Source organism: Lasiosphaeria miniovina (genome assembly GCF_030549165.1).
Source record: "Lasiosphaeria miniovina strain SMH2392-1A chromosome Unknown B0T26scaffold_3, whole genome shotgun sequence".
NCBI lineage: Eukaryota > Fungi > Ascomycota > Sordariomycetes > Sordariales > Lasiosphaeriaceae > Lasiosphaeria > Lasiosphaeria miniovina.
The window spans coordinates 6236178-6260734 of record NW_026848222.1 but is presented as its reverse complement, the minus strand read 5'-3'; the positions used below and the strand labels follow the sequence as shown (position 1 = coordinate 6260734).

Genomic DNA, 24557 nt, shown 5'->3' with positions numbered 1-24557 from the left:
CCAAACTTGTATGGCTCACCGTTTTAATGACCGTTTGCCCAAGCTCGCCGTTTTCTAGCTCACCGCTTGCCTAAAATGTACGGCTCCCCGTTTCTAGCTCACCGCTTTCAGGCGGTGTCTAGGCCTCGAATTGCATGACCAAAATAGATGATCTAGGCTCAAAACTGAACTTGCACTTGTAACTCTAGCGATAGGCAAATTGGGGTTGGCTTTTTAACTCCGCGATAACTTATGCTCTGCCATTACAGTATTGTTTAATATGATCTACTGCATCTAAGCTATGATAGTTTGTAGGACTATGTATCATAAGAAGATGCTTAGAAGGCCTAACTCTCGTTGGTGGAAAAGCTAAACTGATAGATACTTTCCTGCAAGGCCAGGAAACCAACAGCCAGGCGGTGCAACGAGAATCCAGTAGTGTATTCCGTACTTCTGATGCTATCAAAAATACAATAGAAAGTAGTTGAATACAGTATATCGTAGCGTTCGACTTAAGCTATCTATTCTTACAAATCCTTATAACTCCTAATTAGTTCAGGGCTTAAAAACTTCTCCATCACCCAAACGTCCTCCTTAGACGGACGACCCTTGAAATGGACGCGGTATTCCGCCTTTTTGCCTTTAGCACGACGGGTGCGCAAGATTTCCACACCAGGCCCCAGCCCTTTGTAGTCCTTCCTAACATCCTCAATAAGTCCGCGATCGAGAATGTTCCCTCGAGGCTGCCAACTGTAGCTTCCGTCACCCCATTTAACATAAAACCAGCCTTTCCACTCATCGAGTAAGCACTCAACCGTGTAGTAACCTTCTGAGCTGCCCTTGGGAGTTTCCAGGGTGCTATAAGCAACCTCATTGTCTTGACCGCCATGGCGCGATGTTTCTTCTGCGACAGCCTCTGGCTGGATTGCTTGTATGATCCCAGACATGCGTACCTCGGGATCCTTCAATAAGTGGGCCTTGGCTCCAGCGGTTTGTCGATCTCGTGTTGAGAGATCAAACGGGATTTGGGCTGTATGGTTTTTGCTGTGTGTGGAATCTAGGTCCGAATCCAGAGTGTTGATCTGGGGGTCGCGGTGATCATCGCTGAATCTCTGCAACTCCGGATCAACTAACCACGCCGGTAGCCTGGGCGATGTTTTGTTATAGTTCTCTGGGGGGAAGATTGCTGATGAGTCAGGACTCTGAGATTCCGGTCCACCAGAGATGTCAGGAATGACGGGTGACAACGTATTTGGAAAGTAGCGACCTTCGTTATGAAGATGCTTCTGCGCAGGACTATCCGACTGAGATGATAGCTCAGTAGGGACATCCGAAGAGTCATCTACCTGATCCCAAAGACTGTCCTTATCACTGGATATAGGCGATGTCGAACCGCTCAGCGACGAAGTCGTCAAGTGAAGGTCGATTAAGTTGGCGCTGTCTGAAGCCGCTGAATCTTGGGCGTGGTCTGAATTACCGCCTGCTGGAAGCAAAGTCTGTGTCCTTTTAACGGGGCGATATGGCCTGAATTTTTGATCTTGGTTGTCTTTAGGGCTTGGCTTGCGCTTTGTCCCAGTATATGTTTCAATACTGTGGACATCCCTAAGATGGTGTCGAAGGTCTTCACCCAATCCAAACGAGCAAGGACATTCTGGATGTGGACATGCAATGCTGGCTGACCCAATTCTGGCATTGATGTAAGCCGATATGCATTGGGAGATATGACGTTTCCAGGCATGGGTGTCGAGATACTGCTGCGTTCGCATATCTGCTGGAAGGTCTGTTCTCCCGAGGTGAATAGGACAATATCCTGCACAGGCGACGGCGTGACGAAAGAAGACTGGGTTGCAGCGGAATGGAACCTGGTGTTTATCAATGTGGTTCTGGCAGTGACTTACCCACGCCTTCTGGTTTGTTATCCAGCAGCTGCACAAAAAGCAGAACTGAGCGAAACCGCAAGTCTTCTCATAAAACATTTCGGAGCAGCGGTACGTGTGCTTCCATCTCTTTTTGGCAGGGATACTATGTTTGTCCAAACGAGTAATTAGCTTCAGGCTCTTCTCCAGCACACGGAATCATTTCTTACCTCTCCATGTCCATATTACAAGACAGGTTTGGGCAGCGGCCGCTTTTAGGTTTTAGTACATCCTGATAAGCAACCCGACAGTCGCTTTCCCGGAGAGTAATGAGATCACGGAGAGCGGAAATTCCCTGCAGGCTCCGAAGTGGCACTCTCAGTGACAGAGTGCGAAACAGGCGCCTGCGTTCAGGCATCATGTGGAGAACTCGAAGGAAGTGATCGCGGCGCCAATCATTCTCCTCGTGAGCCTTACGCCCTGTTGGGTACACCTTCGGCTGTTTTTGCTGGCATTCGCGAAGTTTACTCCTCTCAAGTCTTCGTCGTTTGCTGTAGGCTAGATTTCGCTGCTCCCTAAGTCGTTGACGTGCCTCTTCTGGGGTATTTTCGTCGTTTATCTGGAGGTATAGCCTCTCTATCAAGCGTGAGAGGGTAGCGTATTCCTCGTTTTGCTCTAACTCTTCCCTCCCCTTAGCCGAGAGCTCGAGAGGCAGATCGCTGTTCCATCTCATAGTTGCCGAGCGAAAGTCTTCGGTGAGATCGTTCCGAATATCCATTCCAAGATAACTTGCCGCACCATCGACTGTGTTCATTGTGCCTAAATAGTGCTTGCGAAGAACTGATGAGTTGTTTTGGTCGGCAAACTTTAAAACCTACTCGACTGAATAACCACCATCTAGTCTAAGTTAGCCAGCTATTCTACTCTCTCGGGAAAGTGTAAAAATCTCACCGTTAGTTTTGACAAGAGCCTCGCGCCGCACGCAGTGTAAGCTTACACCGTCGGTAAATCTTGCGCGAACTGCCCAGGCAGATATTTGCTGAGCCCAGCTAGTTGGAGTTCGATTACCCTCCTTTGGCCCGTACAAGTCCCATACCGGGAATACTGCTTTGTCTTGTTTACTCTCCTCCCATTCAAGAACCTAGTGGTTTTGACCGTCTTGGGGGGGTGTCATCGCGAGTACTTCCTTTAGGGTAGGATCTCCCATAATCGTTTTAGAGGAAATGATATTCGCCAGCCAGAAGAGCATTGGTTGTGCATATAGAGGCGGTAGTCCATGCTTCGACGATACTCTTTCAGGCAATACATGCTCTGGCCAGGTCAAAGGTTAACGGACTAGCGGCCATTTGATGTTGTGCGTAACTCACTGATTAATATCCTTTCCTTCACATATTCTTCTTCTAACTTTGAGTTTGAGCTCGGGCTCGCCATCCTTCCATCCGACAAGAAGAACATAATCCTATGCTAAGTTAGCTTAAGTCAGTCCGGCCCTAGTATCTTTTTTACTTTAAATTTTGACTGACAGAGCTCCTGGAGGCGGGCTGAGCTGAAGCAATGCGTATTCAATAGGTTAGCGTTATCTATACGACATCCTTCATGCGCATAGTCGTAGTAGTCCTTAAACCACAGCTGCTCTTGCAAAATAACGTAGTTCTCAATCGTTAGAAACGCCTGATCTCGGTGAATATCCTTCAAACCGAGCATTTGAGCCAGTGGCCCTTGAATATACTGTATTAGTTAGCATATAAGCCTATCACCAAGACTAGCAATACGGGCCCTTCTTCCACTTACCGGTGCCATCGACCGTTTAACATCCAAGGGTATCTCCAGATCGTAGTGCCGTTCCATGCGTTGTAAAATCGGCGCATTGCAACTCGCAAGCTGTCGGGAGTTGGCAGTTCATCCTCTTCGTCAAGCTTTCCTTTCATCCCGCGGCCCAGAGTTTCGGCGAAATGCTTCATCACCTGCATATCCCGAGGATCGGAAGGCCCATATCTGTCTACATATCTAAAGAATTTTTAGTTTCGGTATCGATAACGCGAAAGGTCTCAACTTACGAATGCCATACTGCAAGTACTCGTGAATAATCTTTTTTACTCTTAGGCCTCAGATTCCTCCGAACCGTTTGAGGGTTGATCTGAGAGCGGTCCGCTGTAAGTCCCCTCTTTTCGGCCCGCTCAATAATGGCATTTGCTGAATTTGACGTCTTTGGTTCGAATGCCATGTTGAGTCGTAGCGTTTTATCGAGATATGTTGATGAGTCCAGGATTGAACAGGAGTGTTTGTAGGTTTGTAGGAGGTGTAAGCGCGAGACTTGGAGGGCGAAACCTCTAGCTCAGGTAAAGTAAGAGGGATACACAAGACTGTTGGTTTCAAAATGGGACGCATTTTGGCCATCTTTATATAAGGGACCAGTTCTGGGCCACCTCGGCAAGAGTTGAAGCAATTCGGCATGCTGTGGCGCAGGGCTGCCGAAAACGGCAATTAGGGTGAGCAAAGGTGAGCCAGTCTGAGCAAATCCTGAGCAGGGACTGAGGCGAGCCTGAGCCGGGGTGAGCAGCGTCACGTAGGCGAGGTACGAAAAAGGAAATTTTGGGTGCCCAGATTCGTCGCACATTACAACAAAAACTCTTTGCTGGGGTTAACCATATTGATAAACTCGATTTTCTTATTTTGTATATACAAGCCCGACCACTAGGCCTCTCAGATTCGAATATCCGAGCTGATTTTGCCGGGGCCGGCTTACAGCCTATCGATCCAAGCCGAGAACTACGGAGACTTCGAATTCGAGTCACAGGCGCCACCACTGGCCCAGTCAACGGCGCCGTGGCCGGTCCAGTTACGGGCGCCACCTCCAGCCCAGGCACAGCTGCTGGAGCTAGCTCGGCTATAGGCACCACTGCCGGGACCGTGGTCGACTCAATCACAGGCGCCACCTCTGGTGCTGCCGCGGCCGGCTCGGTCACAGGCGCCACTACCGGCCCAGTCATAGACGCTACTGCCGGCCTAGTCAATAGCACCACCACTAGCTCAGTTAACGACACCGCGGCCGGCCCAGTCAACAACGCCACTACACCCAATCCTACTGGAAGCCCACAACCTGCTAAGACTCCTTATAATCTAATCCAACTTACAGCCCATACTAGCCAATTACACCAACAACGGCCATCGAAGCCAGATTCGCCAATTTCACAAGCTATTAGCCAACTGGTTAAAGGTTATGAGGTAGCCCTGAATAGTGCTGTCTTGTTGGCGGAGGAAAATCGAATCTTGCGAGAAGAAAACCAACGGAGGAAGCAGAGGAAGCAACACCGACGATATATAGCCAAAGGAGGTACCCTTACTATTGCAGAGGGTCTGGCTGAGATTAGCCACCTCGATAGCCAAGCCAGCCAGGCCGGTCAAGATAGTACAGCTGGCTCGGGCAGTACAGAGGGTGCTAGGCCGGCCCGAGGTAGTAGTGTTGACCACGGTGGTGCAGAGGCTCTTATGCAAGCCCAAGGCGGCCAGACTGGCCAAAAACGCCGTCGAGCCCCTCCAAAGTGTAGTATTTGTGGTGCCCTGGATCACAACGCTCGAGTTTGTAAGAATAAGTAGTTGTTAGTGGGGATATTTTGTTGTAAGTTAGGGGGGCCGGGGAAGTGGGGAATTTTGGCTCGCCAAAGTAGTGTGGCTCGCTAGGTGGTAGATTACGTTAGTGGGAACCGCGGAAGGGATGTAGCTGACATAAGCAACAATACCTGATAAAGCCACCCCGCCTGTGCACCGCCAATACCCCATGCATTTTATTCAGGCGCGCCCCACAACGAGATGCCACCTTGCAAGCCGCCATCCCCAACAATGAATGACATGTCTAAATCTCGAGCAAACGATCCGGCACACCTCCACTGCAGATCACTGAACGAGATCACCTGAATTCCTCCTACCCTGCGCGTCCTTACCCGCCCACTAACCGATTGCCTCACCAGCTACTTTGATGCGCCGGCAGTGAGCACCAAGCAGGGCCGGCAGCATGGTACGCTTTTTTCTTTCGGCTTGCCCTAGCTACATCTCGGCAAAAACGCAACAAGCAGGCCACCGCAAATGCTAACCCTTCCCGTTTTCCCCTCAGAACACACACTTCAACTCTGCTCTGAAGCAGAGCACGGCGATCCGCAAAGACCTGTCGGCGCTGTCCCACCCGTCCTTCGGCAGCGACGACACACCGGGAGGAACAACACCGCTGACGCCGGCGGCGCTAGGCTCGGTCAGCGCGGCCCTGGCCGCCTTCAGCCGCACCATCGAAGAGTACCACGCGCTGGCCAAGCAGGAGCTGAGCGCGGCCAAGCAGGACAAGGCATTTGAGCGCGTGCGCAACTTCCGCGGCGAGCTGCACGAGTTCCGCGCCCAGGTCGACGCGCTCAAGGCCGCCCGCGACGACGCCGCCCACGCCCAGAACCGCGCCGAGCTGCTCGGCCGCCGCCCCTTCGCCGCAGCCACCCCGGAGAATCCGTATGCGAGCAGCAGTAGTGCTGGGACGGGGTATGGCGTGGCACCGTCAGGGGCTGGCCACGCGCGGACGACTAGCAGTGCTGAGGCTGGGAGGGTGATGGTTGGTGGGGGTCTGGCGCTGGGCAGCGGCGATGCTGCGAGGGAGACGCACGCCCTGCGCGAGCAGCAGTTCTTCACCAGCACCCACTCGGCCCTCGACGACTACATTGCCCGCGGCCAGGCCGTGCTGGGCGACCTGGGCCAGCAGCGCGACATCCTCAAGTCGACGCAACGCCGCCTGTACTCGGTCGGCAACACGCTGGGCATCTCGGGCGACACCATCCGCATGATCGACCGGCGGGCTAGGCAGGACAAGTGGATCTTCTGGGCCGGCGTCGTCGTCTTTTTCCTGTTCTGCTGGCTAGTGCTGCACTATCTAAGATGATTCCTCGTGGCCCGGGGTGTCACGCGGGGGTCTTGGACCTGGGAGAGACGAGGACTTTTGGCTTCCTCGCGCGTTCGAAAAAGCCAATATTTACGGCATGGTCAAATCTGGGCATCTGGCTGGGTGCATGCTCGTTGGGGGCATTCTTAGATTGCATTGCACGGCGGATGCGATATCTGCCACGCGTCATCATTGTCGTGGTCGTTTAGCGAGGCGTTTGGCGCGGCCGTCTGTTTCTTGGCCTTACATTTAAATGCATTGGATCTGGGTCGTCCCCAGGTTCCTATTATATATGAGAATCGTTCTATAGTTATACACGTTTGGCTATGTCGCCAACTGCAATTTACAATTTCTCCGTCCCATCCCAATTCCCGCCGAGGGAAATGCCGTCTACATTACCTTGCTGACCCCATTCCGTCGTGTCCGCCCCAAGCCGTGGATGTCTGATGCGGTCGCCGCTGTCTGCGGCAGCCCACTAGGCGTGCCTCAGCGCGATCGTGAACACGACATCCTTGGTGGTGTAGACCTCGACCGCCTGCGTCTCGGGCAGCACGTGGTTGCTGGTGCTCAGGTGGCCGCCAAACTCGGTCTCCCAGTCCTTCACGTCCCACTCGAGCCCCTTGGTCGTGATGCGGCTCGGCTCCTTCACGGGCAGGATGCCGACGTACTTGTCAAACACATCCGCCTCGCCGGCCGGGCCGTCGCGCACGCGGATCCGATGGTGGCCCGCCTTGAGCAGGAACGTCAGGCTCTCGCCGCTGAACAGATACAGGCGTCCGTCCTCATAGCGCGGGTGGGTTTGGAACAGGTAGAGGTGGTGCACCTGGCTGAGGCCTTGGTCGACGCGTCCACCCAGCCCGCCGACAGCGACAATGTCCAAGGGCCTCGCGGGCTCTAGGCTGCAGAAGTGTTCCCTTGTGTGCGCAACCGCCTTGCCGAAATCGGTCGAATACTGATCCGGGTCGTGGATCACCTGAGTCGCTTTCTTGTTCTCTGCTCTCTGCTCACCCTCCTTTGATGGCGGCAGAGTTCGAGATTCGTAGTAGGCGCGCGTCTCGTCTGACAGGCTGTCTAGATCGCCGATGATGACGCGGAGGTCGTCCTGTACGCACCCGGGGCTGTGTTCAGCTGTTTGCCCCTTGGCCCTTGCTCCTTGCCCCTTTTTTCCTCACGACGCAGCACTATCCGCGCTTGCCCAACTGGGGTGGTCTGGTCGCACTCACAAATGAGGCATCGCCGCGCTGCCCGCCAACTTCATACAGGAGGTTTGCGCCACCGTCTGCGGCTACGCGAACCGATGCTTCATCCCGTCAAATTCTCAAGTCAGCCAAGCAAACTTTGTCCTCTCTGTTCGGGGGTTTTGTGCGACGGGCCCTGTCGCCGGATGACGGCCGGCGCGGCAAGCACCCACCATTGTGCCACAAGAGGCGGATCACAGCAAGGTGATTCTTGATGGGCTGGTTGAGTACGATTAGGGCAAACTCTGGCGCCGGCTGCCTGGTGTTTCTGCCTTGCACAAGCGCAGCCGGGTGCCACTCGACAAAGTCGGAGCCCGCATCTTCAGTGGCACTGGTGCCTGTTGCCATGGCTGTGGTCGCGGTGCATCTGTGCCCGGTCAATGGTGGCTGGCTGAGGGGCGCACAGTGGGCGCGTGCGGGGAATGGATGGAAACCTCAGCGGCTGCAGTGGGGCATACGCAAACTAAACTCTAACGTCTTCCCAGACTTGGATAAGGCTCTTAGCGTTGGGCGAGCGATGGCGTGCCACAACTGGGATTCCACGCCCTCGCCCTGGGAGGGCAAAAAAAAAACCATAAAAATTGGATGACGGGACCGAAAGGCTGCTTGGCGCGGGGTATTGGTATCCTAGTCTAGGCTATTAGGTAAGGTATTCGTAATTACACCTTAAGGTCGGGTAAGGTAGTGTAAGCGGAAGCTATGCCTCTCCCGCTACTACGTACTGTACTGTCCTGTACGCGGGCGCTGTCTTTGTTCGGACGGTTCTTACCAAAACCGGCGAGCCTCGTGGATTACAGGTACCTATGGGCGCATAATGGAGGGGCTCGCTCTGGAGGGGAGAGGTTCTCTCAAGAGGCGCCTGGTGGCCGGCCAGACTGTAAAGTAATGAATGGCCTAGGTAACCTAGACGGTGCAGATGCCTTCCAGAATAGCTTACCTACCAACAGCCCTGTTCATCTCGTGCTAGAGTTTGTGGTTTTGCAAAATCCTGCACAGGCGCGCCCCGCCTTCTGCATTGACAATCTCATTGCGGGGCCTTCACAAAAAGGCATCTCGGCTTTGAAGCAAGGCTGTCAGGTTTGAGCATTTTGGCTCTTACAGTTTTCTCGTTTCCTTGCAGTCTTTTCCCAAACGGAAATTACCTTGCGCAGCCAGGTGCTCGGCAGAGGGCGCACCTCCCAACAAAGATACCAATCTCCGTCTGCAAAAATCCAGAATCATCGAAACTAGACCAGGCCAACTTAGCCTAGGTCATCCTCGCGCATTCACCAAGCCTCGCCATCAAGGACCAAAAAAACGCAAGAAGACGAGTTACTTCACGTCGCGGTTTCTTGTTGCTGACATTCCAATTTTCAGCATAACTAGCAGCGAATAAATTGTAGGTATTTCGCAACATGTTGGCCAGAAGTGTCGGTATCTAATGCTCACACATCCAGATATTCCGCGGCATGGAGTCGAATCATGGCGAGGAGCCGACGCTGGGCGAGGACCCGACGGTCGGCGATCGCGTATGTGCGTCGTTGGAGGAAGCCAGTCGTCTGGGCAAGGCCGCAGTCGCAACTTTCCAGCGCATCCGCGCAGCCATTGCCGCTGAACCAGCGCCCATCGATGACGGATGGGAGATTATCAGCGACGAAGACTTCGCTATCGACAACAAGGGATCGACATCTTTCGAGCAAACCCCCGAGAGTCAAACCCGAGAGCCAGTTGCAGCACCGCGGAATAATCGCAACATTGTGGTTTGCGAGAGCAACTCAAGTACGAGACGCCAGAACAGCTCAGCCAGCGGCTTCCGAATCCATGTCAGCAATATTGAGGCACTCTACGACCAATGCGACGGCGACCTAGACCCGGTGCGAAAGAAGGTCCTCGCTGCGAAACTGCAATGCTACAAGAAGGCAATGGCGAGCCGCGAGCAAATGGGATTGGGATGTGAGAGGGTGAAGAGTACGTGGACGACTTCGCCAACGCACGGTAGTGGGTTCAGCCAAGTAAAGAGATCCAGCTTCCTGGGACAGGCCGCGCCGTCGGAAGAGAAGATAGAGCTGGCTGCAGCAGTCGGTCGCAGGGAGACGGAAACCATTGAGGTGGCTTACAACAAGCCGGAGCTGCTGGCGAGCGTGGACCCCAATCCCTACGATCCCTACGACGACGACGCAATGTACAGCATCCAGTTCGACCGAGGCACTGCCGAGGGGAACAAGGACTTGTGCCCCAGCAAAGACGAGGAGAACACACAGGATATGATGGACGCTGGCAAGGGGGCACTGGAGGGGGCAGAGATGTGAGCGGTTGGAGAGAGAGACATGCCCGCGAGTCCAATGGGCTATCTTTTCGTCTCGATGGTTGCGAAGAGACATGATCTTGCGTTTCGGATTTAGACTTCGGCGTTACACATATCGGTTGTCATTTGACATGGATAGGGTATTCATGAAACAAAAAAGGCACGAGGGTGTGTGTCAAGGTAGCAAAAAATGACCATCAAGAGTTTCCGAATGCTGAATGTCACGAGAGTGTCGGTCATAAAAAGGCACAGACCAACTGGTAGTTGTTTATGTGGGGGCAATTCTTTCTTAGCTCCTTCCATGTTCCTGCAGCAAGTCGGACTTACCACAGAGTGGGTACAAACAAGATTTAGCCAATCATAGCAGCGCCAGGCCAATCAACCCTGTCGCCGAATTGGGAGGCCATCGCCAGAAATTTTGGACTTTTGATGACAAACCTCTCCGCGGATCTGCGGCATCTACGCTCGTTTTGCGCTTCCACCTCCTCCGCTCGCCCAACATCAACACTTCGCCCGTTCGATTGATCCTATAGCTCGAGATGTACCGCACAGCTCTCCGGTCCTCGCCCAGCGCGTTGCGCGCAATTAGGCCGACAACCGCTGCCTCCGGCTGCAGGCGACTCCTCTCTACAGGCCCGGCAGCGAAGAAGGGCTCATGGAAAGGCACCGGACTACGTTGGGGTGCTGCTATCGCTGCCGTTTATTGGTACAACACCAGCCCGATATTTGCCGATGAGCTGCCTCGTACGTCTCCACGCTGCTACTGTTGCTCCTGCCTGCTCTCTCGAGACTAACGAAGCTCTTACTACAGCTCCAGCAGGCCCTGCGCCTCCCCAATTCTCCGACTCAGACCTCCCGACCATCACCGCTGTGATCGAAGAGAAGCGCCGCAATGCCGAGGCGGCTGCAGCTGCGGCTCCACCTCCGCCCTCGCCTCCCCAACAAGAAGAGGCAGCGACCACAGCTGCCCTAGAATCCGTCCCGGAACCCGGCTCCCCCGAGGCGTTACAACAGGAAGCCGCCCAACAAGGCGCTTTCAACCCCGAGACTGGCGAGATCAACTGGGACTGCCCGTGCCTTGGCGGCATGGCGGATGGGCCTTGCGGAGAGCAGTTCAAGGCGGCCTTCAGCTGCTTCGTCCACTCCACGGAAGAGCCCAAGGGGATGGACTGCATTGACAAGTTCCAGTACGCCCGGCCCCAATCTCACTGAACAATTGATGCGTGCATGTGGAGGCAGCATATGGAGACTAACACACACTTAGACACATGCAGGACTGCTTCCGACTACACCCCGACATCTACGGCGCCGAAATAGACGAAGACGAGGACGCGGCCCCTGCTCAGGAGGATGCGGAAGTTGCGTTGACAAGGGACCTCCCCGAGTCTGCCTCTGCAGAAGGAGCTCCTCTGGCAAAACAGACCAAGGGAACCTCGGAGAGCACAGAGTCTCCAGTGTCGGCACAGGAAGCCAGCGCGCCGACCCAAGCGACCACAGAGGAGCACGCAGCGGACATCCCTAAGGGGGCGTTCGATGCGACTAAGGCAAACGAGAAGAAGGAGTAATATTTGCGCAGTCTCCAGTACCCTTGGGGAGGGATGTACAAAATAATAGATAAAAACCGCGATGGCCAGCATACGCAGGGCACGAGAGCTCACAGAAGGGTATGCGCAGGTTCTTGCTTGCGAGTAGTCTACGACTCTTATGTATTTTATGTATTCGCCGGCTTCATAGACCATCTCTACCCATGTTCTTTGCGGGCGTTGTTCTTTTTGTGAAGCGATTTGAGGAAGGACTGGCCAAGTCGGCAGCAACCGGTAAAACCAGCCAGTCTTTACAACCGAACCCCAAAGTTTCGCGCGTTTAACGTTGCACCACTGTGCGATCGGCTCGGTCAAGTCTACTCTTGTTAGCGCATGTCGGTGCCACACTGGGCGAACGGCTTCAGCTTGGAGTTGGCGGAATCGGAAATGGACCTGGCTGGCGGCTTCTTCAGCTTTCCATTGGCCCGTGCTTGCATCGTGCAGGCCGGATCTCGAATCTCTCCCAGTGGCTTGAGTTGGTGCTTGGAGCGGAGCCGCACACGTCATTGGCGACTGGGGTTCAGAGGGGCCCGGGCACCCGAGCTTGTATGTATAGCGGCCTTGGCTGTAACCGTCCACTGAGGTGATGTGCCCGGTTTTCCCCAGACACAATCACGCGTTCTTCCCTTCCCCTGTTTTGCACTCTTTCACCCGACTCCATCCAATCCCGTCACGAGAGCGACGACTTTTTAAAGCACCAAGACAATCCACCCTTCGCTTCTCTTCTCCTGTGCAACATCTCGATCGACAGCTTCTCTGCAAATCACTCTCCCCGCCTCTCTTTCATTCCAACGGCCACCCACACACCAGGCCCCTCCCCCACCCCCGCTTCACCCAACAGTATGTCATCCCGAGTTGGAGACTGGGTGCAGAGTCCCTTGATGCCCCGACTCTCGAGGCTGACAATGAGCGCCCCGTAGTGTCTTACGCAGAAATCGCCTCAAAGGGCCCTAAGCAGACTCCTGAGGAGGTAAGCAACTTCCCATTCCTCAGCGAACCCCGTCCCTGTCATGCTACCTTCCGTCTGTCTGTCGCCGTCGCTGTCGTGCCACCAGCAGCGGCCAGTCAGGCAAAAACACAAACAAAAAACACCTGAGCTTTCCCAGTCGCTAACAATCTACTTTCTTTCCATAGGCCGCAGCCCCGCAACCCCCCAGATCGCACACTCGGAGTCGGCCTCGACGTCGTCGCTGATTGACGTGGACACGCCGTCGGTGCGCACGGTGCCGTCGGACTTTGCCGAGCAGGAGGTGCAGACGGAGACGCAGGCGGCGCGGATCGAGCGCGAGGAGAAGGCAGCCAAGGAGGCAGCGGCAGCGGCCAAGGCGCGCGCCGAGGCCGGCCTCGACCGCAAGAAGAAGAGCGCGCGCGCAAAGGCCCACAAGGCCGACAACTGGCTCACCAAGCGCTTCGAGCGCATCTCGGACGGCGGCGCCGCCGGCGCGGTCGCGGCCGTCAATCTGTTCGCCGTCGTCGGCCTGAGCGGCTTCCTCGGCTACCGCGCTTGGGGCCTCTACGACCACGGCCGCCTTACCTGGAAGCACCTCGGCCTGGGCCTTGGCGTTCTCGGCGTTGTTGGTGCCTTTGAGGGCGTGATTGCCGGGTATGTTATTCTTGTTCTTCCCCCTCTGTGACTTGTTCCTCTTAGCTAGGCAGTAGGTTGTACTAAGCTAACGTGTTTGTGTTTGCGTCTGTCTAGGTACATGTACAAGGCGAAGAAGAACAAGGGCCAATAGACTGGCTGCGGCGAATTTGAGAGCCGAGTATCGACAAGGAGAGACGAGATCGGTGTCGGCGGCTGGACTAGAACGGTTTTCTCTGGCGCGGGCTTGGGTTTAGCTGTGGGATGGGGGTTATTACGGTGTTCTTCCTTTCTCTCTGCTCACTCGCGTTTATTATTGGCGTCTGAGTCCGTCTGTATATCCCCTCATTGACACACATATTCTCCTCACCGCTCCTCTTCTGCTGATGGTTCGGCAATGGCTGTTTACTCGGTGTGGTGATGTCTGGTTGCGTAGCTTCAGGTGCGTCAATGACGCAATGCTCCACTCGACCGAGGACGGAATCGGATGCGAGGCGCTCCACCGTAAGCAGGGGCTAGACAAGGTTTGACTTCGATCATACTGGCATGTCCACCACTCCGCAAAATCCCGAGAACGAACGCGGCCACTGGCTAATTATATCATAGTTGACTGCGGGACAGCTTTCTAGCCGGCATGACGAGACCATTGAAGTCTGATAGCTGCGCGCGAAAATACGGATGCCCTCATCTTTATTCCCCGCCTGTTCGTGTCCGGCCCTTGTCCGCCAATCGCAGATGGCTTGTCGAAGTTTCGGTTGCGGCCCAGGCGAGAAACCTTGGGTCTGAATGTTGTTTGCCTGCTGCTCCCTTTTCATGCACGTTGAGTTATGGCTGAAGCTTGTCGCGAGATACCAAACACTATTCTAGCTTCGGCTTCCGGAGGTTATCGTGTCAACTGTCAAGCAAACGGATTCGGAAAGCTAGTGGCTGCCGAAACAAGTTCAGGAACGGTATACCTTGAGTTTGTTGCTTAATTCGCTCAATCAACACACGAATGTTTCAAACCATGCCTGGCTGTTGCCGTGGTGGCGACCTCCGGAGCGAGTTTGTGTCTTGTGATGCAAACGAGGTCAAACGAGGTCAACCCAGAAGGTGGTGACAACTTCATGAACTCAGCAAACTCGGGTGACTCTTGAGAAGAATTCCGACCCAGATATGTAATGTCAAAACAACCAGAGTTTCATCCGTCAACCGGCCGCCGTGTTGATCCCACAGTCTCACCAGATTCAACGGTAACCGACTTGTTTGTCGGTTTGGTTATTGGGCGGCTAGCTTGGCCTCTCCATCCCATGCTGACAGTCATGGCAATTTGCCCAGACCCAATCCCGGCTTTTTGAAGGCAAGCAGGTCTGCTCTCATTCCACTTATACATTCTTGAGACCCAGCGGGCTGGCTCACGGCAGTGTTAGCAAGCGCCTTCTCGGCAGCGAATCAGAACCTCTTTCTTGCATTCTCGTGTCTCCCTCATATTCAATCCACAGCAATTCCTTTCTCAGCATGGCCATTTCCAAGGGCAACTGGTGATCCTCCAGCCAGCCCACTCGGCCTCTGGTCAGGCATGGATCGCCATTTCAGCGCTTCATTGAGGTCCTGGACGGGCTCCAGTTGGAACGAATCCTCAGAAACATCTTTGCGCAGCTCCCAGCCCACCAGCAAAGGCCAAGTTACGTGTACCCTTTCCTCAGGACCTGCAGGTCGATGTGGGTTCGTCTCCAGGAACTTATGTGGGAGTTTGATGCCTCTCTTGAGCTTTACTTGCAAAAGGAAGCCGGCCAAATACTCATAGATAAAGCCCCCATTATGAAGCAAGTCCACAATCCCGGCCAGTGGCTAATAACGCGCGTCAACTTCCCCGTCGGGGAGCCCGGTCTGCATTGGAGCGTCAAAGGGGATATGAAGAGAATGTTCGTCGGGGCATTTTTGCCGCTGGGCGTGTTAACAAGCACTACTTGGACCTCGGCGGCCGAGCGTCTGCCACCCGCGTGACAGCGAGCGACGGCAAGTCGACTACCGTTTTGAAAACTCCGTTGCAGCTAGCCGCCATCCACGGCCGTGTCGAGATAGCACGCTGGCTCGCCGACTCAACGGAACACATCAATGCGGGCTTCCAACTGGCGACCGAAACTCACGAGTTGGAAGACTGCCACCTTGGGGAATGCCAGTACGTGGATTCGAAATCATTCTGCCTGGACCGCCCATGTCGCACTGCTCTTCACTTCGCCATCGAAAAAGACAACGTCGAGATTGCCCGCATCCTTCTCCAGGAGGGCGCCAGTCTCCGGACCGGAAATCCCTCCCCGCTGTGCTACGCCGTCCGCCTGGGCCGGGACAAGATTGTCCGTCTCATGCTGGGCATGCCGGACGAGAACAAGAACGGCAACAGGTCCACTCCGGGATTCTGGGCGACGTCGGCCAAGGACATGCTTGCGCGCCCCAGCCTGCCCGAGATCCACGGCTCCCTCACCTTAGTCGGCGAAGCATGCCGGATCGAAGCGGAGCGACGTGCCGCCACCATGCTCGATCTGCTAGCAGAAGCCGCCATCTCCATCGGAGAAAGAACCCGCCGGACGCTCTTCAACGGCGGCATCAGATTCAACTAGCCCAGGGGCAGCGCGCCGGATGACGAGAACACGACCCCGCTCCAACACGTCATGACGCGCCCCGAGGGCGTCTTGACCCGCGGCGACGTGCCCCTGGCCCTCATCCGCCACGGCGCCCGCGACGGCATCGTCATGGCCGACATCGGCAACAGCGCCGCGTCCACGCCCGCGATGGAACCCGTCCTGCTCATCCTCCGGCAGTGGCGCAAGCGCATCGACCCACTTGAGTTCCTCGAGCGCTGGTGGCGCGCCGAGCGGCGCCTTTACTTGAACGAGTGGAACGCAGCGCTCATCCAGGCGGCGAAGGCCGCAGGGCCGGCCTGAGCGGACGCTGAGTGGTACGTTGCCGTCGCACGCTTCTTCATCTGCGAGTGCCCGGACTTCGCGCCCGCCGGCACGTTCGCCCAGACCGTCAACGCGCTGGCGGCGCGGCACGACATCCCCTTCACTTGCACCGCCTTCTTCGACAAGTTCCGCAGGACGTGGACCTTCGTCGGCCCCGAACACGTCCCTGTTGTCCGCGAGGAAGCCGACGATGACTACGGGCTGCTGGGTGCCTACGCCGGCGTCGCCGCCGCTATGCAGTCCTGCCCTCTCCCGCCGCCACCGCCGCCGCCACCACAGCTGCCGCCGCGCCGCAGACGCCGCGTGACCGTCGTCGCGCCGACCAGCGGCGACGGCGATGATAACGGCGAAAGCGAGATCCCCCGCGCGACATACGTGCCGTACCGCCGGTCGCGGCACACGGAGTGCGCCCCTGTCGAAAGCCGCCGCGCCCACGATGCCGCGGCTCCGCGAGCCAAACTACGAGGAGAGCCCAGGATCTTCAACTACTGGGACCCGAACAGGAACCGCTACCACCACCGAGGCGGTGACGATGGTAATGATGACGACGTATATTCCCGCTCAAGCTGCTTGTGATTTCATGTGTGGGCAGTTTGGTGTGTGGCGTGTTGGCAAGCGTGGTTCAGTGGTCATTAAGGTAGGCCAGGGCCAAGACAGACAGGATAGTGCTGGGAGGCCGGTATCGGATCCGGCATTTGTTGACTGGCAGTTGGCTTCTTGGCTTTGCATTGCTGGTGTTCCGGCGTTGGACTGTTCGGCATGACACGACGCAGTCCGTAGGCTGCGCCGTTGGATCAGGGGAGTGGACTTTAGGGCTGACTCTGGAAATGCACGCGTTCACCATGTTGATCTTGGTGGACCCGGCTCGCGGACAATATACTCTTGTGGCTCTCAGACGCCTGTTCTGAGCCTGTGTGTTTCTGTGAGTCTGCAGTGACCGAGGTTATGGCCTACGATGGTCTTCCTCCCCTCACAGTAACTCGGTTCTCCCTAGATCTACCCACCCTTCCGCAGTACATCCACTCCCAGACTCTTGCCACCACGCCGGTCAACTCCTGCTGTTCTCAGCGAGGACCAGTGAAGACTGTCATTAGCCAAAGACCACGGATCTACAATGCATTGGCACGAGTGGCGAGCCGGGACACACATCTCTCAAATCGGAGGACATCAGATTTTCAACACAACAAACGCTTTTTTTATGTTTCTGATTTCTCGGTAGCCATGTACGAAATACAAACACGCGCGCGCAAGATGACAACAGTCTGCCTCCGTTCCGCCGAGCACGCGAACCCCCTAAACCCCCGCGCCCACGCGTCGACTAAGAATGACCAACGACGAGCCAAGGAAATCGGGCCGGCAACTCATTCTGGCCTGGTGTTAATCCACGTGGTTCTGTGCTGCTGTCCGATGCGGGGGTGGCTTACGACCCTGAGAGACAGAAGCAGGTGGATGGCTTATTTGCCGTGGGCGGAGCATCCAGCGCAAGTGCAGCTCGAGCCGCAGCCGCATGAGTCGCCGCACATCTTGATTGGGTTTGGGGGGGTTTGGTTGGTTGGGGTTGGTTTAGTTTGGTGAGAAGATTTGGCTGTTAGACTTGGATTGGCTTTGTTCTCGGTAGTGAGATGGAAAAGAAAGAAGAAAAAGGAGAAGCAATCGAGAGAACGGCGGGGAACGGCGCGAGTATTAAAGCTTCGGCAAAACGCCAAGAGCGGCGGCCCCCGTCGGCTTCTCCCACGAAATCTGTCCCACCCCTCGTCCTAATCGCACTGCTAGGTGGCATCGAGGCACGGGGTGGGTCCAGGGATGCACGAGGGATGCCAGGCGGGCCAATGGCGTGGCCCACGCCGTGAGTGTCTTTCGCTTGCCTACGTTGCGCGCATTTCGCGGGAGGGTGTGGGAACATGGACGAATACGGCAGGCGCGATAGGTCACGACGGTGGGTGGGCCGCCACCAGACCCCGTCGTGGTTGCCCCAATGCCCCAATGCCCCAATGCCCCCCCCGTCCTTTCCCCTCTCCCCGCCCTTTGGCACTGCCGTTGGCCATTGCACTGTTGGCTCCGACTAGGAGGGTCTGCTGCAGAAGGAAGTCATTGCCAAGAGGCCTGTGCGAGAAAGTTGTGGGGTGTGTGGTTTCACGGCATTGACGAGGACCAAACATCTCCGATAGCCAAGCTGCCAGTCCAACCTCGCTGCAACGAGAGCCTGGTCAGACGTGTCGAGACGAATGCGTGGCGACTCGGTCTTGTTGGGCCGGTCGAGCCGATCATCCACAACTCACATTTCAATGGCGGCCTGCACGCGTAGCCTAAGAGTAGGGAGGTCACCTGCCGTCCGTCTATGTTATTTCCTTCATTAGAACATAGGTTCATGCCTCCGAGGAGATTCGCTCGGATTGATCTCGGGATCCATGAGGCTAGCACCAATCCATCTTGACGCCTGCGTTGATAGATAGCGCTCGCTGTCTTTACCAGATTCGTGGGATGGGAAGCGCACGAAAATCTCGATAGCACTTCCCGACGTTAATATTAGACTACATATTACGTACGGTGTTGTTGTGGGTTTCGATGACTCTCGGCTCGCCTCATTCGGTTGGGCCAAGATGATCATCTTGTCTTTCGGAATTTTCCATGCATCCCCGTGCAGTCGTCTCTCGACCAGTGGTGATGGAGCTTCGCTTAAGAGCCTTGAGCGTGTAACGACAATTCCAGGGCGCCCCGTTCAACAGGTAGTTCTAGTCCTCTCAATGGCTGTCCGCTAGTTCAGTCCAGCAGTTACCTAAGTTTTACCCACGCGCCTCGGACTGTGGGCTGGGCACGGGGCTTAGCGACAGGCGAAGGGAGCCAGTATGAGCAGATTATGCACGTTGCGCCTTGCATGGTCTCAGGAAATGCGGGAACTGGGCCATGTAGTCTTGTCGTTGGTTGCGGGGCGTTGGTTGCGGGGAGATCTGTCAGTCTGTCTAATACCCGGGCCTGGTCTAGTTTAGGTCACGCTCTAAGAATCCCTGGTTACTTGCAAATGATCTCTCAATAATTAATTAGGTGTTGCTCTGCGCCGTTTTGATCTCCCTCCTTCAACTCATACCCGGTCCCGCTCCGTCGACCCTGCTTCGATCCCACTGAACATATCAACAGGGCTGTTCCGTCGCTGATGTTTCCACTTCCTGGATCTGGACGAAGAACTAAGTTCACTTCCTCTGCTGGTGTTCCCATTCCCACTGTATCGGTTCGGAACAATCATGCCATTCATCATGACAGTATTTTTCCATTTTTGCCGTCGAACGTGTGACAGGAGAGCAAAAGTTCCCCAATGCAGCAGCGCCTTGATTGCCCCGAGAGATCCTGCAAATCCCCAAGTTGTGCCACTTCTTGATGGCAATGGTCGGGCACCTTCGACGTTGCTTTTTCGTCGCAGCCCCAGTCTTGGCTTTCGGCATCAGACTATCAAATCCGGTAGTTGGTATCGCAATACGTACACGGTAGGTCAGCGTCCTCTATGGCAGATACCGGCATTGAGTGGTCCGGACAGTCCGGAATGGCGTGAGAAATGTCGTCGCTGCACGCGAGCGGTGGGCGTTCGGGGTGAAACGTGAGGGCGTACAAGCAAATCCCTCTTGAACCTCTTCATGTAACGTCGTAGCGCCGTGTGGTCTCCGGCTGGATACTTTATCGTAAAGGTTCCGTGGACGAAGAGGTCGTGGTCGATGATGCGAGCTCGCCAGGAGTACCGGACTTGGACCCCCGTGCCCGCATCCTTGTCAACCGAATCTCTATGGAGAACAGACAAGGGCAGGCCATTCTCTCCGCCGTAGAAATATCGGTTCATGACCAGCCGCACCGTGACCATGTTCGTGCCGAAGAGGCGAGGCCGGACGTGATAGTTGCAGCACCTGGCGCTATCGCCATTCCCGGATGCCCAGTCCCAACGAATCAGTTCCTCGCGAACGTCGCAGTAGACGTATTGTCTCCAGTCTATTTTCTAACCGGCGCAGCAGCTTGTCCCGCCCGAGTCATGATAATCGAGGTGAGCTCGAGAAGAAGCGCCGGTAGAAATTTCGGCATGTGAGAGAAAATATAACCACCGACTCTTCCGGGAGGTATTTCATAATTGCGAGGATCATCTCGGTAGGTAGTTTGGAAATACCCATCTTGGATTGCGGTTGAAAATGTGTGCCTAAGAATTAATGGCGAAGAGATGAATAGAGCAAAAAAAGCCTGAAGGGCAAGAGGAAAAACAACGATTGCAATTAAGAAGACGGGATCTATTCATAGCAGTTTCCTTCACCTGTACCTGGAACAGTTAATACAACACCATCCTCGGCCTTGTCTTGCCATGAGGGTGCGAAGTTGAAAGTAGTTTGCTTCAAAGCCATGAAAGTTTCGGGCCCACTGAGCTTCTGGCCATTTCTCTGACATTATTTTGCCTGCCTTGTTCTAGATAGGGTTAAAATATATATGCTGGAAAACTCATTCAGCCGGTGAGATAGCCGGGCAGGTTGTCATGGCAAAGCTGTTCGCTCTTAAATCGCGCTCTTCAAGACCTAACGAAGTCACAACATCGTCTTAATCTCACCGACAGCGACACGATTTTAACGCAAGGCCGGTCCGTTGCTAGGCAACGACATCAATCTGCTAAAAGCTATTTACCTCACTCCCAACGCCAAAACGAGATGAACCCTAGACTATGCTAATTATACCACCGAGATGACAATCACGACATCAAGAAAATAGCCGACAAGGGTTCCAAGAAACGACTATTAAGTATGGACGAAAGAGATGCAGCATAATCTGCCTTAGTTCAAGGATACTTTGACGAACTGGAGACAAAGTCGCGGTGAACAAAGCACGGACAAAGAGACAAACAATACCACAAAGCGATTAACTACTTCTCAATCGCAAAGACTTTCACAATGACTCTCGTCAACCTTCGTCAAGAATACCATAATATATTTCATTGATGCCAGCAGAATCGCCATAATCAACCACCCTCTATCTGCCGTTGGAATAGTGGAACATTCTACACGACGCGAGAACTCATTTGACAGCAATTTCTCGCTCACTACAATCGCTTGGTTGCAAAATAAACACCAAACATACCTAGGAAGCATTTCATCCATACCAAAAGGGAAATGGCTCTGCTTCCAAGAAGCCAGCCTCGAAAGCTAGAGACGTGCACGGCTTCGATCAGGAGAGACTGGACCGGCTGAGCAACTCGATGCAGCCGCTGCTGACAAGAAACGCGACCACGGAGGAGCTGGACGCGCTTCTCAAGGCCGCCGACGACTATGTCGACGGCAAGAAAGGGGCTGCTGCGGCTGTGAAGCAGGCCAAAATGCGCATTTTGGCCGCTTTATTCCGAAGCGCAAATAGGGGGAGAAAAAGAAACAATGAAAGGGGATTTTTGGGGGGGATGAGGTCATCAGATGACCGACCCCTCCGTCGCTCATGGCAGCCGAAGCCAGTCTTCCGGGCCGGTCGGAATTGAAACAAAGGTGAATCGGGCGGGAAATGGGAAGGAAGAATAGATCCGGCCGCTCGGCTGGGGGCGTGGTGGCCGCCGCGTAACCCCGTTGACGAGGGGTCCGGCCCACTTCCGAAACTTTGGTAGAGACCCCATCACGACCGTAGTGCACGAGTGCACCGCAAAGTTTTCTTTTTCTTTCTCAGAGAACTTGAATTTAGATTTCTGTAATTTAATTTAGATTCAGCAAACGAACCAACCCATTGGCTGCCCTTCGAATTGACCGAAAAAAGTCGTTGTGCGGGTCTGCCCAGTGTAGGTTACGTAATCGCAGCGAGGTCGACAACTTGGGCTGGTCTGGTCTGGTCTGGCCGCCAATGACACGCCAAGCCACTGAAACACGACAACGAACCCTTCGCCGGCCCGGGCTGAAAAGCAGCCCATCGTGAGGCTGCAGGCAACTGATAAAGTGAGACGGCCAAGCACGCGGTTGTTCGTCGAAGATCCCTCCCCCCCTCGGCCCGCCTCCCAGCTTGCAGTCGCCATCGCTGCCTCAGAAAGAGAGCGGGAGAAACAAAAGAAAAAAAGTCCCGAACAATCGAGGACTCACAAAAGAGAACTTGACTCACCGGTGCCACGCGTAATAATTCGTCATGTGCTCCGTGTATGCCTGGGACATCCGGTGCAGGCTGTGCCGGCGACTCGTCAGGGGCGTCGTCGACTACCGGATCTGCGAGCTGGTGCGCGTGCCCGAGCCCGCCAAGACAGACGAGACGCAGCAGTACAGCAGCGACAGCGCCAGCGACAGCAGCGACAGCGACGGCGAGGAGAGCACCAGCGGCCATGAGCGCGCTGCTGGTGACGTCCGCAGCAGCGTCCTCGTCCCCAACAACGAGGCGCTCAGCATGGTGCTGACCAACGGGTCCAAGAGCGACGCCGCCACGTTCGTCAACGTCCTGGTGAACAAAGAAGCCGCCCTCGAGGACGACGGGCTGCCGGAGTGGGGCAGCTGCGGCCGAGAGCCCAAGAAGTACGAGACCGTCACCCGCGACGGCACGTGCGTCGGTGCCTGCGATCCCAAGATGCTCTCCGGGGGCAAGACGGCCAAGGCGCCGCGGCCAACGAGCAATTTCCTGAGCCCCTATGACGCAGAGCGAACCAGGACCGGGCACGGGAATCTGAACGTCTGGCGGCCTGGCGGGATGCCGTCGTCGATGTGATTAATTAGGCTGCTGCCGGGGGTCGTTGGGACTGGATCGGGTAGATGCCTAGAAGATAATTAGAGGGTGGGTGTTCGATACTATCGCCAATGTAGTCATGCATATATTTCCTGTTTTTTTATCCGAACCGATGTGAACTCGAGGCGGTGTGGATTGGTGACGAGTCGTGTCGAGGTCGTGCAAAGGCAACCGCGGCAAAGACTGGGCACTATGAAAGTGCTCAAAGATGCCAGATAGCCGTAGGACCTTTCGACGCGAATAACCAGTTAAGAAGCAGAATTATTAGCTGCCTTCTGTCAATCAGTACGTAATCAGCCCCGGTGAAGCAATGAGTGAGTCAAATGGGTGTTTTGGTGGTCTGAGACATTTGGGGTTGCACGACAGATTTGAGAGCTGAGCGCAGCTGCGCGTCGCCCAACATCGTGGCCTCTCTCCACATTCCACAGCGATGTAGTATTGATAGCATGGATGGCACGTTGCCAGATATTTTCTGACAGCAACCGATGTGCGCGGAGAAGCGAGAATGAGTCGCTAAGAAGCCGGTAAGGTCCCAGCGAAGGTGACCAGCGAACCTGCGCGAGGGGTCCTATCGGTGACGGCGAAAGGAAAGTCGACGGCGGGCGGGCCGAGGAGGTGGGTTCCGGAGCCTTGCGAGAAAGGGGGATAAGGAAAAAGGAAAACCTTATCGAATCATCCCGTGCGCAACATGTTTGGCTCTTGACCCGACGATTTTTATTGTGGCGTACGCGCAGCAATTAGCGGTGGCTGCTGCCGGGATGTCTGAACATGGAAGGTCGTGGACGAATCACTGGTTCTGGATTGGACAAAAATGAGGAAGTTGGCGAATCAGATGCAGCCGCACTCATAACCCTTTTGGGCAGTGACAGCCAAATGGCCGGCTGTTTCACGGCGAATTCCGGGGTCAAAGGTGCAGTGGTGACCCAGCCAAGTCGCACCTGCATATCCATGGAGGCAGACGCGGCTGCCTATTCCGTTTGAGTACCTTGGGCCGGCCAGCCAAGTCACAGAGAACTTGGGATGGAAATTCCATTCGACAGAAGCCGGTCGATTTGAAGAAGCAGGGAAGCGGACCCGGAGGCTGTCGTCATGGCAGGGGAACTTTAATGGGTAGACCTGAGGTGCGGCTGACGCCAAACCCCAAGCTTGGGTCAACCGTTGTGACACGGATGCAACCGCATCGGCACTTCCGACCCCACTCAGCCCTATAGAAGGGCTTAGGGGGGGTCGATGGGCCTGGGGTGCGCCAGGAGCATCGAGGCCTTCCCCAGATGCGAGTTAATCCAGGCCAATGGTTCGGGGAGGAAAGGGGAAGTGCGGCAATCTGGGTGATACTTATCTAGGCCGCCCATACAAAATGCTGATCTGGCGTGCCTGGGTCGAAATTTCTTTAATAATAAGCTAGGTGGAACGTGTGGCATCTCATTTATCATGTAAAGTGGCGAAAGAGCGAGCACGCACGCCATGCAAAACCTG

The 24557-nt window shown here is 55.2% G+C and overlaps 9 protein-coding genes across 9 annotated transcripts; 5 read left to right on the top strand and 4 right to left on the bottom strand.

The window, feature by feature from the left end:
* Window positions 1-506: 506 nt before the first annotated feature.
* B0T26DRAFT_675041 (uncharacterized protein) lies at window positions 507-4059 on the bottom strand (the record flags this gene model as incomplete). The annotated part of the gene is made up of 12 exons (XM_060439782.1): window positions 507-1459; window positions 1660-1819; window positions 1878-2001; window positions 2066-2675; window positions 2714-2717; window positions 2833-2855; window positions 3203-3299; window positions 3359-3381; window positions 3422-3464; window positions 3533-3563; window positions 3627-3830; window positions 3893-4059. The coding sequence occupies 12 exons, from the start codon at window positions 4057-4059 to the stop codon at window positions 507-509; spliced, it is 2439 nt and encodes an 812-aa protein (XP_060299398.1).
* Window positions 4060-5847: 1788 nt separating this feature from the next.
* On the top strand, window positions 5848-6750 carry B0T26DRAFT_740372 (uncharacterized protein; the record flags this gene model as incomplete). Its single annotated transcript, XM_060443835.1, has 2 exons — window positions 5848-5850; window positions 5947-6750. The coding sequence occupies 2 exons, from the start codon at window positions 5848-5850 to the stop codon at window positions 6748-6750; spliced, it is 807 nt and encodes a 268-aa protein (XP_060299397.1).
* Window positions 6751-7225: 475 nt separating this feature from the next.
* On the bottom strand, window positions 7226-8336 carry B0T26DRAFT_643190 (thiamine pyrophosphokinase; the record flags this gene model as incomplete). Its single annotated transcript, XM_060437510.1, has 4 exons — window positions 7226-7731; window positions 7759-7852; window positions 7974-8050; window positions 8162-8336. 4 exons carry the CDS (start codon window positions 8334-8336, stop codon window positions 7226-7228), a joined length of 852 nt encoding a protein of 283 aa, XP_060299396.1.
* A 466-nt stretch (window positions 8337-8802) lies between these two features.
* B0T26DRAFT_801991 (uncharacterized protein) lies at window positions 8803-10548 on the top strand (the record flags this gene model as incomplete). The annotated part of the gene is made up of 3 exons (XM_060447042.1): window positions 8803-8870; window positions 8936-9065; window positions 9425-10548. 3 exons carry the CDS (start codon window positions 8803-8805, stop codon window positions 10274-10276), a joined length of 1050 nt encoding a protein of 349 aa, XP_060299395.1. The 3' UTR covers window positions 10277-10548.
* Window positions 10549-10811: 263 nt separating this feature from the next.
* On the top strand, window positions 10812-13591 carry B0T26DRAFT_750740 (uncharacterized protein; the record flags this gene model as incomplete). The annotated part of the gene is made up of 5 exons (XM_060445273.1): window positions 10812-11016; window positions 11084-11459; window positions 11537-11833; window positions 12997-13458; window positions 13555-13591. 5 exons carry the CDS (start codon window positions 10812-10814, stop codon window positions 13589-13591), a joined length of 1377 nt encoding a protein of 458 aa, XP_060299394.1.
* A 1646-nt stretch (window positions 13592-15237) lies between these two features.
* Window positions 15238-16037, top strand: B0T26DRAFT_750739 (uncharacterized protein; the record flags this gene model as incomplete). Its single annotated transcript, XM_060445272.1, has 2 exons — window positions 15238-15304; window positions 15427-16037. The coding sequence occupies 2 exons, from the start codon at window positions 15238-15240 to the stop codon at window positions 16035-16037; spliced, it is 678 nt and encodes a 225-aa protein (XP_060299393.1).
* A 1199-nt stretch (window positions 16038-17236) lies between these two features.
* Window positions 17237-18071, top strand: B0T26DRAFT_261399 (uncharacterized protein). Its single transcript, XM_060434044.1, has one exon. The coding sequence runs from the start codon at window positions 17328-17330 to the stop codon at window positions 17955-17957; it is 630 nt and encodes a 209-aa protein (XP_060299392.1). The 5' UTR covers window positions 17237-17327; the 3' UTR covers window positions 17958-18071.
* A 1560-nt stretch (window positions 18072-19631) lies between these two features.
* B0T26DRAFT_675035 (uncharacterized protein) lies at window positions 19632-20530 on the bottom strand (the record flags this gene model as incomplete). Its single annotated transcript, XM_060439781.1, has 3 exons — window positions 19632-19823; window positions 19984-20361; window positions 20462-20530. 3 exons carry the CDS (start codon window positions 20528-20530, stop codon window positions 19632-19634), a joined length of 639 nt encoding a protein of 212 aa, XP_060299391.1.
* Window positions 20531-21997: 1467 nt separating this feature from the next.
* Window positions 21998-23018, bottom strand: B0T26DRAFT_706488 (uncharacterized protein). Its single transcript, XM_060441810.1, has one exon. It carries the CDS (start codon window positions 22686-22688, stop codon window positions 22164-22166), a length of 525 nt encoding a protein of 174 aa, XP_060299390.1. The 5' UTR covers window positions 22689-23018; the 3' UTR covers window positions 21998-22163.
* Between the last annotated feature and the right edge of the window lie 1539 nt (window positions 23019-24557).